The 18,051-nt window shown below is 43.5% G+C and overlaps 1 protein-coding gene across 2 annotated transcripts in view; it reads left to right on the forward strand.

The window, feature by feature from the left end:
• KCNC4 (potassium voltage-gated channel subfamily C member 4) overlaps window positions 1-18,051 on the forward strand; it is a 61,676-nt gene that overhangs the window by 35,453 nt on the left and 8,172 nt on the right. The window contains exon 4 of one of the 2 annotated variants that reach the window (XM_007485107.3): window positions 6,018-7,211. The exons of the other annotated variant lie outside the window; for it this stretch is intronic. Within the exon in view, the coding sequence (XP_007485169.2) occupies window positions 6,018-6,079 (62 nt within the window). The 3' untranslated portion in view covers window positions 6,080-7,211. Of the gene's footprint in view, window positions 1-6,017; window positions 7,212-18,051 lie in introns of those variants that run through there. 2 annotated transcript variants of the gene reach the window in all.

An 18,051-nucleotide genomic window follows, 5' to 3' on the forward strand; every position in this document is an offset into this window, starting at 1 on the left:
AGTGCCCCCACAAGAGTTTGGGTGCACTTAAAGCAATTCTCTTGACATAAACAGATTTTAACTCACCTTTTTTCTCCCCAGTCTCTCTCTGTCTCTCTCTCTTTCTCTCTCTGTCTCTCTGTCTCTCTCCCTCTGTCTCTCTGCCTCTTTCTGCCTCTCTCTTGTAGGATTGGGGTGGGTGGAGGAGGCTTAGAACCTTTTATTTTATCCTCAGTCATGTTGCTTTCCATCCTGGAGAACTTGACCAAGGACAAGAACCTGTGGCAATGGGGAGAAGGACTGGGCTACCCTTTGGAGTTCTCCACCCTGACCTCAGTTAACTGATGACTCAAGGGAGAACTACTGTGTGCTCCAGAAAGCATGGCTTTTGTATTGTCCCCCCTTCTCCCTTCCTATTCCAGGAAACCTCCATTCCCTCCTGTACCCCACCCCCCATATCTACCTGCTGTATTCATAAGCCACACACACATCCCCATGACAATAATCAGAACTCCAGCCACCCCTGTGTTTTCATCCCATTCCTTTGTCAGTGTCTATGTTTTCAGTCCCAACCCATCCCTCCTCCCCAAACTCCTCCTCCCCTGCAAACTCCCCGCCTTGCCTGCCTCTGAGTCACCCACTGTTCCCACCCAGCCTCTCCTCTCTCTATTCTGCCAGAAGCAGAGACTCATCTAATTTCTATAATTAAGTGTATTCATTTACCTAACGATCTCGGGAGCACAACAGGTTTGTGACTCACTAAGTAAGCATGTGTGTGCCTCGGTCGCAGCTGAAGGATTTGGGAGAGAATTGATTTCCCGCCTGAGCCCTACCTGCCACTTAGCCAAGAACAGGGTTATCCTTTCGAGGCTGGGTCTCTGAGGCTGTGCCCCTACCACAGAGGGCACCTAAATCATGCCAGCTGGGCCAGGCTTCCCACTGGGGTCCTCCCCACCCTAGGAGCTGTTGATCTTGTCTCCCTCCTTGGCCTTCCGAAAGACCCAAGAAACTTCTCAGTGGAGACACTTCTCTTCTACCTGATGGGGATTAGATCTGACAGCGGAGCTCTGTGCTTGGCAATTTTTAGAACTGGCATTATGCAACTTAGTGGGAATGACTAACCTTCCGTCTCTGCTCCTTCCAGAGCTGGCAGAGACAGAGTTACATGGAGAAAGTAGGTTCTGGGAGAGGAGCAGCAGTAAAAATTGGGAAGCTTTGGAAGGCAAAAATTAGGGGGTGAGAGAGAGACTTTTTTGTGAGTAGTGAGGCTTTTGCCCAGAGATTCCCTGCTTTAGATACTTCCTAAAGCTTCAGGTTCCCTTAGAGGTAAGCCTTATTCTAGCTGCTGGGATGATCTAGGCTCTTTGGGGACTATGATACCCCCAACCCCATCCCCTGGAGTGTGATGCTCCCTGCAGAGATAAAGGAGAGGTGTTTGAAGAATTCTTCTCTCCGGGGCAGCTAGGTAGCACAGTGGATAGAGCACTGGGCCTGGAGTTGGGAGGATCTGTGGTCCAAATCTAGCCTTAGATACTTCTGGTTGTATGAGCCTGGGCAAGTCATTTAACCCCAGTTGCCTAGCCCTTATAACTCTTCTGCCTTAGAACTTTAAATACTTTAGATAACTAAAAAGTAAGGATTTAAAAAAAAACAACAAAAAGAAGACTCTTTCTCCTAGTGATGTCCATCAAAATAATAATAATAATAATAATAATAATGGCCAATATTTACACTGCACTTTAAGATTCAGAGGCACTTAACAGTGTGCCCATCTGTGAGTCCTCCAGAGATAGGAAGGAATGCCCTGAGGAGTAAGAAGAACCAATAAGGTACCAGAGTGGCAAGTCAGGTAGCCTTGGAGCATGGAGAGAGTCTCCTGGGAGGAGGGGCAGGGAAGCCAAGGGTGCCAAGGGGCTAATTTGGCCCTGGCCTGGGACAGCATGAGCTAAGAGCACAATATAAACCCCATCCAAGCACAGCTATTTTCTCTTCTGACTCTGTTTCAGAGAATTGAGTTGGCTATTTCTGTGGCGACCTCAGGAGCTGTCAGGAACCCAAGTTTCCACAGTACTCCCCCCACCCCCTGTGCCCCTGAGGGGGCACCACCCTTGAGTGAGCGGCCCTTGTCACGGGGCCAGCTGGCCCTGGGCAGCCTGATTCGGGTTGGTGCTGAGCTGATCCTGGCTCTCAAACTTTTCTTCCTGGTCCTTCGATAATGACTCTAACTCACAGATAGAAATTGACTGAGGTCTTAGTGCCTCCTCCCTCTGCCCACTCCCAGGATCTGAAGGGACCCTGGAGAGGGGAATGAACAGGCATGCACTAAGGTAAGGGGTGGAAGTATGGCTGGTTGTGTCCACTTGCACGGCCTCCCCTTAACACCCAGTCCTTAACCCTGCTATGGTTATTTTGTGACTCCATGGACCATACTGTCAGACATTCTTGGCAAGGATACTGGAGTGGATAGAAGCCTTAGTATAATACTACCTCTATGGAGTCCCTCATGAGAAAAAAAATACCCAAACCGTAATAACCTTTCCCTTTTGATATTATGTGAGGCACTTTGGTACCTCTAATTTGCTTATATGTTGTATATCATGCAATAATAGATGTTGTCTCTCTTCTGCTAGATAGTAAGCCCCATGAGACCCAGGACAGTGTTTGTGTCTCCCCCAGTGTCCAATGCCCCGGGCGCAATAGGCACTTAATAAATGTTTGTGAAATTGAAAACTGTTTTTAGTAAAATGTTGTTGGGGCATTAGTGATGGGGGAAGAATCCAAATTAGCTTCCAAGAATTTATTAAGTGCTGACTGTATGCAGAGCCCACAAGTGGGTCAGCCTAGAAGGGACATTGCCTACTGTCTCTTAGGGTGTTAGGATCATTAGGGTTTACGCACGATGTGGCCCTTCATGACAGAAGAGAAGTTGTTGGTCTTGGTCTCACCCACTCAATCTGGGTAGACCATTTGTCTTTTTTGGATTCAGGACTCAATTTCCTTAGCTTGAAGATTTAACAAGATGCTTACCTTTCTTAGTTCCTCACTTAGCTGCCCACTCATCTGAGGCTGGCCATCAGGCTTCTGTTTACTCTTGGGTTCAGAGACTTGGTTTCTCCAACTTGAGAATTTGACAATACTCTCCAGTCCTGACACGAGGAAGGGTAGGGGCTTCAGAATAAATTTTGGGCTTGGGATCAAAGCACTAGGAGTAGTATGGAGGGAAGGGGACTTTTAAGGGCCCTCTATCTTATTGAGAGGAGCAGCCCTAGGACCAGACAGAGTCCCACAACGTTAAATGTTATCTCCCTCTGATTCAGTGCTAAAGCCAGAGGGAAAAGAGGGTCCAAGTGTTGGTCATGCCACTGGCCAGGAATTATTTCTAGGGACATCATATAGACCAATGGTCTAGAAGACAGAGCAAGGCTGATTTAGGGCACCACTCTTAGTGCCAATGAATCAATGCATTGTTGAACTTCATTACATCCAGGAAGGGCAAGGAACAATACTTCCAGGTAGGGCTCGGTTCTCTGTGCTTTCCTTGAGATTATATATATTTCTTTCCCATTGTCTATCCATTTAGCTCATTCCTTGTTTCTGGCAGGTTGACTAGGAAGATCACCTACCAGAGTGGGGATTCCCTGGCTTAAGAGGCTTTGTGAATACCCCTCAAATAGTCTGGGGGAAGAATTATGAGAGAGGGGGGAATCATCTCCCAAAAGGTAGATCCCTTGGGACACTACACCATAGGTGCTTCAGCTGAAAGGGACCTCTGACACCCTCTAGTCCAACTCCCACACTTTACAGATGAGATTACATAGGATTATGATTGTAGAGCTTTAAAGGGACCATAAAGGCATATACTCCAGCCTCCTCATTTTACAAATGAAAAACCTGGGACTCAGAAAGGTTAGATGCCTTGCCGAAGATCACACTGGTAGTAACAAATTCAAGTTTGCAGCCTAGATGCTTTATTCCAGATCTTAAGTTCTTTTACCTAGGTCTCTCCCTCCCTTTCCTAGCCTAGCCCAGGAATTTCCTTTTATCACCACACAGTCTTTCACATGACCCTAACTTGAGAGGGCTTGAGATTGGCAGAATATGGGCATCCTTTCTGTTTAATTGGTGTCTCTTCATCTATAACCTGGAACTCAACACCCTGGCCCCAAGTGGTTTCTCCATGGCATTGGGTTGTGGTAGAAGAAGAAAGAAGAAAGCCAGATAGTATAGTTGGGAATAGAAGGCTTTCCTCCATCACCTTTATGCCTGACAGGAGGAGGAATCTGCTTTGGACTAGCTAAACTAGGATTATTGTATAATGGAAAGAATACTTAGGCCACAGTTAGAAAACATTGGTTCAAATCCCACTTCTGGCCTTTACTTGTGTGACCTTGGGCAAATCACTAAGGTAAATACCCTGTGCATCATTTGTAAAATGAGGGTTGAGATTCCTTCTAGATCTATGATACTATGAAGATCATAAATCTGGAGCTGGAAGGGACCTCAGAAACCATCCAATAAAACCCCTTCATTTTACATATGAGGAAACAAAGGCCCAGGAAAGAAAGAACAGGTCTGGGGTCTGAATTTTCCTCTGATCCACACTGTCTTCCTTATTCCTGGGACAAGAAGGAACAAGGGTACCTGATGACCTAAGGGAAGCTTGGATCTTAGAATAGGAATACTAGACATGGGGTCCTGAATGGGTGAGGCCTGTCTTTGGAAGATGGGAGAAATAGCATGGTGTAGTGGGAAGAACATTGGACTTGGCATTAGAAGATAGCTGGCTTTAAATCTCTGGAATGACATAGCTGTATGACTAGAGGTAATCCAGAGTCTCAGTTTTCTCCTCTGTGAAAAGGAGATGATAATATTCACACTACCTATTTCATTTGGGCCATTGTGAGGAATGAACTTTATAAACTTTAGATTTACTATCCAGTTTTGTAAAGGATCTCTTGTAGATATGTTCAGGACAAGGTAAGGTCAGTGACTGACAGTGGAGAAGCTATCTCCAAGATGCCTTCCTGGATCCATGTTTTGTCTTCTAGATTCATGCGGTTCTTAGGACATTCATGAGAGATGGAGAATTGCAGGAAGGGACCTGAAAGCTAGAAGGAGGTGGTGCATAGGACTACCCAAGGATTAAATTTGTCACCTTTCCAACTCAGAGGACATATGCCTTGTTCACCATCTAGTTTTTGACCCTTCATGCATGACAGGGAAAGCAGTTAGGTTGTGAGGTTTTTTTAGTTCCCTGTCTCTTGAGGGAAATATCTAATTTGTGTGGATTTCCTCGTGTACCAACTAGGGTAGGAAATCAGGCTGGTAGGACATAGCATGTATATATAGAGTCAGGGCATTCTTTAGGAAGTCTCCAGTAAATTTGCTAGGAAGCCTACAATGGCTCAAAGGCCATCCCAATAACCCCCATAATCAATTCTGCTGAGCTTTGCACTCATCTCCTTCAGGGGCTAACTTCTTCACTGTCCATAGTTAGAGGGACCAGGGGACCTTCAGGATATGGGTCTCAGAGCATATCTGGAGTTAGGGAACTGTTTTCTCCCTTCACAAATTTTTAGAGAGCATTTTCTGTCTATTCTTTCCATCATGTTCTACAGTATCTTACATTTAACTGCCCACACATCAGATTCTCCCTTAGTAGATAGACTATAGGTAACATGAGGGCAGAGATGTGTTGGATTTCATCCTTATACTCCCAGTCTCTTGTATGTAGGCTAGGTGACCCCGGGGAGTATCAACCATGGAAGATGTGTGGGTGTGATAAAAAGAAAAGGGAATGAGGAGAGGAGGAAGGGGATGGTGTTTTTAACAGTTACATGCAACCAGCTCCTCCCAAGTCTTTCAGCCCAGGTGTGGAAGACTAACTAGATGCCCTCCCCTGGCCCCATCACCTGTGGGTTGGGGGTTCCTCCCTTCTAACTTTTTCTTGCCTTTCACCTTGCCTTGTCCCCAAAGAAGGCAATGTCAATGGGAAAGTGTGTGTACCGGTGACTCACACCTGTGCTCTTTAAACGCAGAGACCTGCCAAGACGTCCTCTCGTCCAATTATGCCCAGGCCGAGGTCCTCACCTTCTCTTAAAGTTTGGCTCACGTGGAGGCTGGGAGCATGGAGAGAGACAGTGCGAGAGGCTTAGGGAAAACTCTGGAAACCAGGAAAGGATCTTTCACTCGGAAAGAATCGGCAGTCCTTGTTTGTGCAGGACTGTTGGAAAAATACGCACATACACACATACATCCGGTGGCCCAAGATGGGTCTGATGGTTTATTCGATTGTACATTAAAAGATCTATATGCATATATATATATATAAACACATATATATTCTATATTCTTACATGCTGTACCCCTGTTTGTAGTGCATGTGTTGCTTGGTGGTCTGTCTTTTGTGTCAGCCTCAGCTACCCCTCCTCTTCCCCACCAACTCCAAGTCCTAGGGTCCCATCTCCTTTCTTACTCCTAGTTCCACATTAATTTTTCCCAAGTGTCCAGAACCTACCAGTGGAACTCCAACTGTAAGCTGGGTGGTTGGCTGGTGTGGTTTCTGTTTCCACATATGGCTTGACTTGAGTTTAGCCATTCACTACTCTGGGTCCATCTGTTCTCCTATCCCAACCCATACATATCAGGGGCAGACAGAGCCTGGCAGAGGTTCAGATTTCCAGACTTCCCTTCAAGCAGGACCCATTCATTACTCCTACCCCTGTGACCTGTGGTCAATGGTATCATGGCCAGAGGAATGGGATATCCATGTCCCTCTCTTGACCCATCTCCTCCACAGACAGGGGTCATCTTGTTATTGTGTTTCTGTATGTTGTCTCCTTCTCCATTTGTTTTCAAAGATGCTGCCAGGCGGACTCAGGGGGAGGGGTATCTGTCTGTCTGTCTGGTTCAGTCGTCCGGGGACCCGTGGAAACCTCAGGACAAGATGAGATGAGTTGCAATACTCTACTTCCTGACCTTGGGCCAGGGGACGCGTGCAATAGCAGAGGCAAGGCGGCTGCCCCTTCTGCCTTGGCCTCTGCCCCTTACTCCAGCACTCCTTTCCCTCTCCCCTCCCCAATCCTCCCTGATGTCTGTCAATACTTTTCTAAAGCTGTTACCTCTCTCTGTGTCCAAGGCAATACTCTGGCCAGGAGCTGCTGGCCTGTCCGCATGCCTCTGGCTGTCATACTGTGGTCAAGCCCCAATAAAGAGATTTGGAGCTGTCTCAATGGCCTTGGTGTGTGAATGGACCCCTCCCTTTCCTTTCTGCAGAACCAGGGGAAAAGTCTTTACTCACATACTTGGCAAACATACAACTGGGCTGGAACCCAGGGTCTCCCCTCTGGGAGTCTACAGTCTACAAGTTGACATACACATAAAGGGTCAGGTTTGGACCATGATGAAGGAGGAAAGAACACTGCCTGGAGTCCAAGGACTGCCTTCAAATCCTACCACTGATATTGCGTGTCCTTAGGAAACAACTTCCATGGAAATCAGTTTTCTTACCTATTAAATTAGTGGTCTAGAGGTCCTCTAAGTTATTTTATAGGTCCATAACCTATGACAAAGTTTGTCTGAGGGATTCCTACCTCCCCTCTCCATCCCATGATAGTCCCTTCCCAACCCTTTTAACCTTTTAACCAAGTGTTGTCCTCATCAGAACAGCTCTCAAGAACTAATCTCTCTCATACACCCTAGGGTGGCCAAAAGTTAGTCTTCTATGACCTTATTATAAGCAGACACAAATGGGTTGGGTCTGCATGATTGAAGGGACCATGAGATCAGGGGTCCATTTGACTGAGTCTATAGGCACAGAATGAATGCTTACTATATACTGAATCAAATTTTAAAATTGGAAAGGAGCAACTCCATTAAGTTGCCTTCTTCCTTACACATTTACATACAACAGTATCATATAGGGAGGCATTATGGGACAAGAGAAAGAGCCTTGGCTCCATAGGCCAAGGATCTGGGTTCAGATTTGACCTCTGATGCTTACTTCCTGCAGTGTGTACAGTTTGTCCTTGTAAAACAAGTAAATTGGACCAGATGACCTCTGAGGTTCTTCCTAACTCTAGATCTGTGATCTCTTAACACCTCTTCCTCCTCTGCCATTAAACTTTTGCTGTATTAACTCAGGGGTGTGAAGGGGGTGGAATTAACACAAATAATGCTAAGTTTGGGGAGCATTTTCCTTCCAACAATTCTGCAAGGCAAGTTATTCAAGTGTGGTTATCCCCATTTTTCAGATAACTGATACTCAGAGAGACTAAATGAGGGTGAAATTTGTCTCTTTCTCTCCATAGAGAGAAAGCTGGATGGTGCAGTAACCTGAACACTGGGCCTAGAGTCAGGAAGACCTGGGTTCAAATTTTGCCTCAGATACTAATTGTATAACTGTGCAAGTCATTTGATCTCATTTTCAATTTATTCAACTATAAATGGGAGTCATAACAGCACCTAATTCCTACTGTTGTTTTAAAGATTAAATAATATATTTGTAAAGTGCTTAACATAGTGCCTGGGGGCATAGTAGGTACTTAATAAATAATTCCTTTCTGACCTCTTTCCCTCCTTCTCCCCCTCTTTCCTTCCCTCTTTTTGTCCTTCCTTCTTTCCCTCTTTCCCTTATTCCTTCCCTCTTTCCTGCTCTTTTTCTCCTTCCTTTCCCTCCCTCCTTTCTCCCTTCTTTTTTCCTTCCCTCCCTCTTTTTCCTTCCTTCCTCCCTTCCTTCCTTCCTCCCTTCCTTCCTCCCTCCCTTCCTTCCTTCCTTCCTTCCTCCCTTCCTTCCTTCCTTCCTCCCTTCCTTCCTTCCTCCCTTCCTTCCTTCCTTCCTTCCTTCCTTCCTTCCTTTCTTCCTTCCTTCCTTCCTTCCTTCTTTCCTTCCTTCCTTCCTTTCTGCCTTCCTTTCTGCCTTCCTTCCTTTCTGCCTTCCTTCCCTCAGTTATGAGCCCCCCAAAGAATTCTAAGCTTGAATGATATCAAAGAAATTTAAAAAAAAACTTGTCAGTTTTGAAGTGAAATCAAGCTGAGGCAGAGCCCTCTCAACATTTTACAAATGAGGAAACTAAAGTTCAAGAGGTGAGTGAGAGGAGTGGCCCCAGGTGGCTCAACTAGCCACTGGCAGGGCAGCTCTCCCAGCTCCCCTGCAGGATGGCACAACCACATCACTTTCATTAAACCTCACTGCCCCCTCACTACACTGCATGGTAATTGTGGAATCAAAGGTTTTGTCCCTCCTCTATTAAAAGAAACCCAGGCATCAGGCAGTGGGAGGGGGAGGCACTATTTTGAGCAGGGGGCCTTCCTGGCCCCCCTGAAATCACACCATGCCTACGTAGGTAGGGCTGACAATGAGGACAGAGCACACAGATGGCGGAGTAACTACTCTGAAGCAAAAACGCAAACAGCCAGGGAAAAAGTGACATCCCCTACGCTGGGGGTAAGAGTAATGGAGAATGGAAAGCAAGGGAAGAATCTAGGGAGCCCCCCAACCCCCTCCACCAGGGGCAGGACAGGGACAGAGGCACAGAGGACCCAAGGATAGATTCTGTTCGACAGCTCCCCCCAACTCAGTCCCTCCCCCTTCCCTTGGCTGTCTTTGCACCTCACCCCCAACACACACATAGACTGTATTCATAACAGCTAATAATAATTGTTGGCATTTCTAGCACTTTAAGGTTTGCAAAACACTTGACATTTGTTGCTTCCTCTGATTTTTCACAATTGCCCTGGGAGGTAGCATCTATTATTATCCTCATTCCTCATTTTGCAGCTGAGGAAACTGAGGCTGAGCAAGGTTATATGACTTTTCTAGACAGAGTCCGACATAATACTAGCAAGTATTAGACAAAGGATTAGAACTGAACTGAAGTCTTCCTGATGCCAGGCCCAGTACGGTGCCCACCACGCCATCTCTGCTGCTTACTTCTCTTGCTTTTAACTACCCGCTAATGCTGCGAGGACCGGGCCATGGTACTCAGTCCTGGAGCCTCTCTGGTTTGGGCCACATGAGAGAAGAACCAAATAACACGGTTTGGAATTGACCTGATCAGCCTGGATCAAAAGGGAGTAGGGAGGGGAGGGACTGAGGGGGCAGCGGCAGGGGTGATGGTCAGGGGACAACATCAGGGAGAAGCTGGAGGAACAGTCTTAGGAGAAAAGCCATTCCTGAAATGAAAGAGAAAAGCCAGGCTCGGAGTCCAGGCCACTCTCCGGGAGATGGCAGACAGCCAGTTGTCAATTAAAGATAAAATCTCTCCCCTCAGCCACAGAAGACTCTGGCCCTCTCAGACAGGAGAAAGCCATTTGCAACTGGGTTTGGCTTGAAGCTGCATGACCGGGGCTGATAATGGGATTGGATGCATTGTTGGCTTCATAATGATATTAAGCATCAGGGCTCTGGTCCAAAATTGCTGCTGGTTTTCGCTGATCGATGCAGAACTATTTCCTCAGTGGGGATGAGAGCCCAGCAAGCTCAGGGCACCTGATGCTAGAGTGAGGCCCAGTGGTTGTGGCTGGGATCTGGGAGCAGGTCTCCCTGGCAGGGCCTTGTGGGCAGACATCCCAGCAACAAAGCCCTGGCTGTGTCAGGCCTAGAGGGATTGGAGACGGTGGAACAGAATATATAAGGGAGCATCCAAGGGATCTCCTTCCTGCCGAGGGCCACAGGTAGCTTGGCCTATCCAGGGAGGAGATAGAGAGATCAGAGGTCAGACTGATTGATGATGATGTGAATGGCAATGCCTCACTCTAGCCCCGGGTACCATGTTTGATTTAGCAAACCAACTTCTTGGCCCAGGGAATCACTTGATCTCAATCCTGAGATTTCAGAGTAGAGGGGAAAGGCCATTGGGAAAACCATAGTTTTGCATCATGAAGAACAGACATCTTTTATGATGTCTGTAATCTCACAACCATATCCCAGTCAGCTTAGCAGCCCAATTTGTGTATAAAGAAATTGAAGTTCATTGTGTCCAAGGTCACTAGTTGGTAGAGAAAATGTGACTAGAACCCAGTTTTCCTGACTCCTGGTCTGGTGTTCTTTCCATGTGTACCTTTTAGAGATGGACCGCTCAGCCTTAGGGTGGTGATTCTAACTTGCTAAGTCTTTGGATTGGGTGGAATTTCCTTCCAAACTGTCCTACCTGTGGGCACCTATTCATCATAATCACTCCTCCTTGCTAGCCCACTTCATTCCCCAAACCAGATGAGACATTTATAACATCTAGACTCCGGTTGGCCACTGAATGCCTTTGGAGATTGGGGTGCTTCTCCATCTCTAAAATAAGGGTGATGATGTATGCTGGACCCACTTTCCATTGTAAAGAATGGCAAAAACCAGTTTCCTTCTTTTCCCAAGATGACATATCCATTTAGATAGTATAAACACATAGGCACAGGCTCATCCATGGATGCCTGCATTTTGAGCCTTTGTCCAACACATTCCATACAAGGGGCTCAGACACAAAGAGATAGGGCATATATACATTTCCCAGCCTACCACTTGGTATCTATCAATGGGACTTTCTTCAAATTGAATAGAATAACCAGTGCAGAGCTTAACAATCCTGAAAAGGTTCTGAAATGTTAGCTCTTATTATTAAGCCACTTGTCTGAGTTTCAGCCTCTTCATTTGTAAAATGAGGTTGGACCAGATGGCTTAAGGTCCCCTCTAGGTCTACATCTATGATCCTATGACACTGGTACCTCTGGACAACCCAGCATTACTCTGTAGGCTCTGGGACACACATCTCTTCCCCCAGTAAACCGAATCTGGGTCTTCACTGAATGAAGAGTGGGATGGAGAGGGCAAATAAGGGAGGCTAGACAGTGACTCATGCCCAGATGGGGATTTAGAAGAGCCCTGGGACTCTGAAGGTCTTTTCCTCTCCTCCCCACTTCTGTGGATCCAGCCATACCCTTCCTCCCATTTCTGAGCCCTAGGTGGTGCTGAACTGAGACAGTCATGCTAGTGAACCACCTGTCGACCACCTGTGTCCCAGGAACAGCAGCCACCACCCTTCATACACACAGAGCCTGATCTAGATCTCTCTACCTGGGTCTAAATCTCCTCCATGAACAGGACCTGCTCAGGGGAACAATCCAAAGGAGGTCCTCTCTTGGGTGTGAGGCAGTTATCAGGGACAAATGATGCTGTAGAGGAAAGCTGTCCCTAAAATGGATTATTGGTAGTAGAAACTCTCCTTAGAGAGCCAGAGGAAGCTGAGATTCAGAGGCTGTTGGTTAAACCTAACATAATAGAAAGGAGGCTAAGGGTCTTTACAGCTAGGTGGCACAATAAGTAGAGCACTGAGCCTTGGAGTTAGAAAGACCTTGGTTCAAATCTAGCCTTAGACATTTACTGTCTGTGTCATCTGGGGCAAGTCACTTAATCTCTATCTTAGTTCCCTCAATTGTAAAATAGGGATAAATAATAACATCTACCTCTCAAAGTTGTATCAAATGAGATAATATCTGATTTTAAAATATTATATTTATTTAAATTTTTAAAATTTTGTCTTATTTTATTACAAGAACAAATTTACACATAATTTTCCCAAAGTTATATGATTCATGTTGTCTCCCTCCCCTCTTCCTTCCCCCTTCCCAGAGCTGACAGGCAATTTCACTGGGTTATACATGTATTATCGCAAATGAGATTATATTTGAAAAGCACTTAGCATAGTACCTGGCACATAGTAGGTGCTATATAAATACTAGCTATTATTTTTATTATTATTATAGTATATAATCTCTCTTAATGAATCTAGAGTTCGAAAAAACCTTAGCGGTCAATAACACCCTTATTTTACAGATATGGAAATTGAGGATGGGTTCAATGACTTGACCAAGGTCACACAGAGTCTCAAAGTTGGAACTTCAAAAGTAATTTAGTCCAACCCTTATCCACACAACAATTCTTCCTATAGGATCTTGACAGGTGGTTATGGATCATCCACTTGAAAACTTTCAGGAAGGAGGACCTCCCCTCCTAAGGAAATACTCATTCCACTTACAGGCAGATTCATTAGAAAGTTCTTCCTTGCATTAAGACTAAATCAACCTCTCAGCAACTTTCAGTCCTTAATCCCTCTTCAGGGCCCTGAGGTCAAACAGAACAATAGTAATAATTGTCATGTATAGAATCTTTTAAAGTTTGTTAACATTCATTATCTCATTTGGACCTCAAAACAATCCTGTAAGGCAGGTCCTATAAGAATTACTGATCCCATTTCATAGGTTAGAGAGCTGAGACTCAGAGAGATGAGGTAAATTATCCATCAGCACAACAAACCTGTGAGATAGGTATTGGGGGAATTATCAAGAGGTCTGCAAACTATGACCCACTAGCCACATTTTATTTATTGATTTATTTTTGAAGATATTTTTCCCAATTACATATAATAACAATTTTCAACATACATTTTCTGAAATTATAAGATCTAAATTATCTCCTTCCCTCCCTTCCCAAATATGATGAGCAATTTGATCTGGATTATACATGTATTATCATACAAAACATACTTCCATATGGGTCACTGTTGTAAGAGAATACTCGTATTAAACCAAAACCCCAAATAAAACCATAAATAAATTAATATGAAAAATTATATGCTTTGATCTGCACCCCAACTTCAACGGGTCTTTCTCTGGAGGTGGATAGCATTCTTTATGATAAGTCCTTCAGAATTGTCCTGGATCATTGCATTGCTGAGAGTGGTGAAGTCTTCCATAATTGATTGTCATACAATGTTGCTGTTACTCTGTACAATGTTTTCCTGCTTATGCTTATTTCATTCTGCACCAGTTCATGTAGATCTTTCCAGCTTTTTCTGAAATCATCTTGTTCATAATTTCTTATAATATAATAATATTCCATCACCATCATGTACCAAAATTTGTTAATTCCCCAATTGATGGGCATCTCCTTAATTTCTAATTCTTTATAGCTACAGAAAGATCTGCTATAAATATTTTTGTACAAGTATGTCCTTTCCCCTTTTATATGATCTCTCTGGGATACAGACCTACTAGTGGTATTATAGGATCAAAGGGTATGCACAGTTTTATAGTTCTTTGGACATAGTTCCAAATTGCCATCCAGAATGTTTGGATTAATTCACAACTCTACCAACAATGTATTAGTGTCCCAATTTTGCCCTCCAACATTTATCACTTTCCTTTACTATTACTATACTGGCCAACCTGATCAATGTGAGGTCACAGAACCTCAAAAAGTTGTTTTAGTTTGCTTTTCTCTAATCAAGAGTGACATTTTTTCCCCATGATTATTAACAGCTTTGATTTCTTCATCTGAAAACTGCTTGTTCATATCCTGTGACCATTTGTCAACTGGGGAATGACTTATATTCTTATAAATTTAACTTGGTTCTCTATAAATTTGAGAAATTAGACCTTTATTAGAGACATTTGTTATAAAATTTTTGCCCAATTTTTTATTTCCCTTCTAATCTTGGTTACTTTGGTTTTGTTTGTACAAAAACTTTTAAATTTCATATAGTTAAAATGATTCATTTTACATCTTGTAATGCTCTCTCACTTGTTTGGTCTGGATTTTAATGTTAAAATACATTTTCATTTAAAAACCATTCTTAGCTCCTAGGCTTATAAACGGGTAGTTTATTATTGTCATTACTATATTATTACTCTAGATAAAGAACCAGAGTTTCAGAGAGTTTCCATAATTTGTATATGGTCATATAACTAGGGAATGTCAGTCAAGTCGTGAACCCAGGTCTTCCTTATTCAAAATCTAGCATGCTATGCACTATACCACAGTGTTGCTCCATATTTGTGTTCCACCAGACTTCCATTAAATATTTTAAGATATTTATCTCTTGAAGTGGCAAAGAACTGAAAACTGAGGCGATATCCATCAATTAGGAAATGGCACTGGCCATATTAACACAAAATCTGTCTCGATCAGTTGACACCTTGAATCCTGGATCCTTTGGAAGGAATGGTTGAACAAATTGTAATATGTGAATGTGAGGGAATTTTATCATGCTATAAGAAACCAGGAAAGTGATGGTTTCAGAGAAAGATTTGTATAGGGAGGGAACACTTCTATGGACTGAGACAGACTGAAATGAGTAAAACCAGGAGAACAATTCAAACAATAGCAAATTAAAGACAAAACAGCTTTGAAAGCCCTAAGAATTCTGATCCAAGCAGTGACCAACCATGATTCCAAGGGGATCCATGATGAAACTTGCTACTTATCTCTTGACAGAGAAGTAGAGGATTCAAGGTGTTGATTGAGACCACACACACACAACACACACACACACACACACACACACACACACACACACACACGCACGCATGCATGCATATACACCCAGAGCCAATGCCAACATTAGTTTTGCTTGCTTTTTTTTTAAGACAACTATCATATCTCCTGTAAATCTTCTCCAGTCAATCCCATTCTTTCAGCCCATCTGCATGTACCATGATCTCCAGGTCTCTTACTTGGTCCACTGACCTCTTGATATAAACTAGCTTATAAATTGTTGGTTTTGTTCAGTTATTTCAGTCCCATCAGACTGTCCTTGGCCCCACTTAGCAAAGATAATCAAATGGTTTACCATTTCCTTCTCCAGTTCATTTTACATATTAGGCAAACAGTTGAATGACTTACCCAAGGTTACACAGCTAATATGTATCTGAATCTGGATTTGAACTCATGAAGATGAATCCTCCTGATTCTAAGCCTACTGATCTATTCACTATGTCATATAGTCACTCAGCTTATAAATAGCCTTCCTTACATTTTAGGTTCCCATAACTGAATGAAGTTCCCCAAAGGTGGTCTAAGTTAGCTCCAGGAAAGAACACAAGATAATTACCTCTTTTGTGGGGGGCACTATGTTTTCTCTTAAAGCATCATAACAATAAGAGCTAGAATGTATATGGTGCTTTAAGATTTATCCTCTCCACAACCCTGGGAGATTTTTCACTTCAGTCCTCATTTTTCAAATAAGGAAACTGAGGCAGAGAGTGCATTGTCAAGGGTCACATAGGTCACTCTCTGAAAATGCTCTTGAACCAGGTCTTCCTGATTCCAGACCCAGAGTTCTGTCCACTGGGTCACCTAATTTATATTACATTATTTTGACTGCCAAGTCCCACCATTTGATACATTTTGAGCTAGAAGACCAACATATCCCTCAGATCATAGGAATTATGCTTTTAAAGCTAAAAACAAAGATTTAAAGTAGTCAGAGACATCTATGTAGAATGATCAGTGGAACACTAGAGACCCCCTTTCTGATAAGGACCCTAGGTAGTCATGGCCATCTAGAGAGAAATCTTTCCCAGTATTTTCTGGTACTGTCCTTTTCATGCCAATAACAAAGTTGTTTGGGAAGGTTAGGCTATGACAGTAATTTGGATAGCAGTTATTTATTCCAGGTTTTAGCCTTATCTAATTCCTTCATCTTATACATGAGGAAATTGAGGTTCAAAGAACCTTACCAGTATCATTATCAGTTGTAAACTTCAGAGCTAGGATTTGGACACAGAGCATCTGGCTCCAAGCCAGTGCTCTTTCCACTGAGATATATTGCTTTTTCTTATAAACCATCTCACTCCTCTACCCCTTCCACATCTTGTACTTGTGAACAGATGGATGGATAGATGGATGGATGGAAGAAAAAGCATTTATTGATTATTATGAGCTAAGCACTAGGGATAAATAGGGGGCGATGAGTAAATCATTTCTCTTAAGGAATAAGACTATCTGAAGGAAGCAACACAGTTGATCCACAGGAAGGATGAAACAAGCTATGGGTACTTAGGGTATATTACTAAGTCATATGACTGATCTTTGGGGTCTGGAGGTCAGAAGGCACAGAAGCTTGTAAGAGTGATAGCATATTGTATGGGCATTTATATAGCCAGCAGCCTTGACAAAGTCTTGGTGGGCCCCCCAAGAGGAGAAGGGAGGTACATTGGAAGGGGACAGGGTGAAGACAAGGCAATAAGGAAAGAAGTCCCTAATAGTGAGTCTCTCTACAGCCCTGGATATGGTAAAGTTGATTTTTATATACTTGTGAAGGTGGTTATTTTAGCCCAGGTGTAGACTTTACCTTTGTTCCTTTAAAATTTTATTGTATTAGATCTGGTCCTTTGTTGAGTCTGTCAAGATATTTTTAGATGCTTATTCTTTCATTCAATGTTAATTTTGTGTCCTTGCAAAATTTAATGAGCATGTTTCTCATGCCTTTATCCAAGTAATGATAAAAACCAAAATATCAAGGGACCAAATACACCACTTCTCTGAGGCACTTTTTCTTGAGTCCTCCCTCCAAGTTGATAGCAATCCCTTAGTGATGATTCTTTTCTTTGCGTGGGGCCATTCTATTAGTTCAAAATCCACCTAACAGTGATATGTCCAGCTGCCATCTCTCCATCTTGTCCATAATGACAGGATGAGAGAATTTGTCAAAGGTTTTGCTAAAATCTAGGCATCCTTATCTATAACATTCCCCTGATATATCAGTCTAGTAACCCTGTCAAAAAAGGAAATGAGGTTAGTCTGGCATGACCAGGCTTGATGAAGCCATGCTGATTCTCAGTAGGTGGGGGAAATGAACCAGGAGCCAATTGTTGCTGTCTCTCCACATCCTCTTTTACTTTTCTTCAGCTCAGAATCTAATCACTCAATCTCTCTTGGAGTCTCAGTTTTTTCCTCTGTGAAATGGAGATGATAATACTTCAGGATTATTGTTAGGAAAGCACTTTGCACCTTAACAGCATCATATAAATGTTGAAGATCTGCCTCTCAATCTGTTCACCATTAAGGCATTCCTAGAAGTACCCAGACACTAAATAGAAATTCATTTTGTCTTAATTTTCTGTTTCTTGGTGGGAAAACTGGATGGGAGTGAGGAAGAAATAAAGGGGGGAAAGGAGGCATTAAAAGGGACCTGGACAGAGAAGTAGGAAGAAGGGAGGGAGGGAAGAAAGCAGGAAGGAAAGAAGAAAGGGAAGAAGGAAGGAAGGAAGGAAGGAAGGAAGGAAGGAAGGAAGGAAGGAAGGAAG

Source organism: Monodelphis domestica, chromosome 2 (assembly GCF_027887165.1).
Source record: "Monodelphis domestica isolate mMonDom1 chromosome 2, mMonDom1.pri, whole genome shotgun sequence".
Lineage (NCBI taxonomy): Eukaryota > Metazoa > Chordata > Mammalia > Didelphimorphia > Didelphidae > Monodelphis > Monodelphis domestica.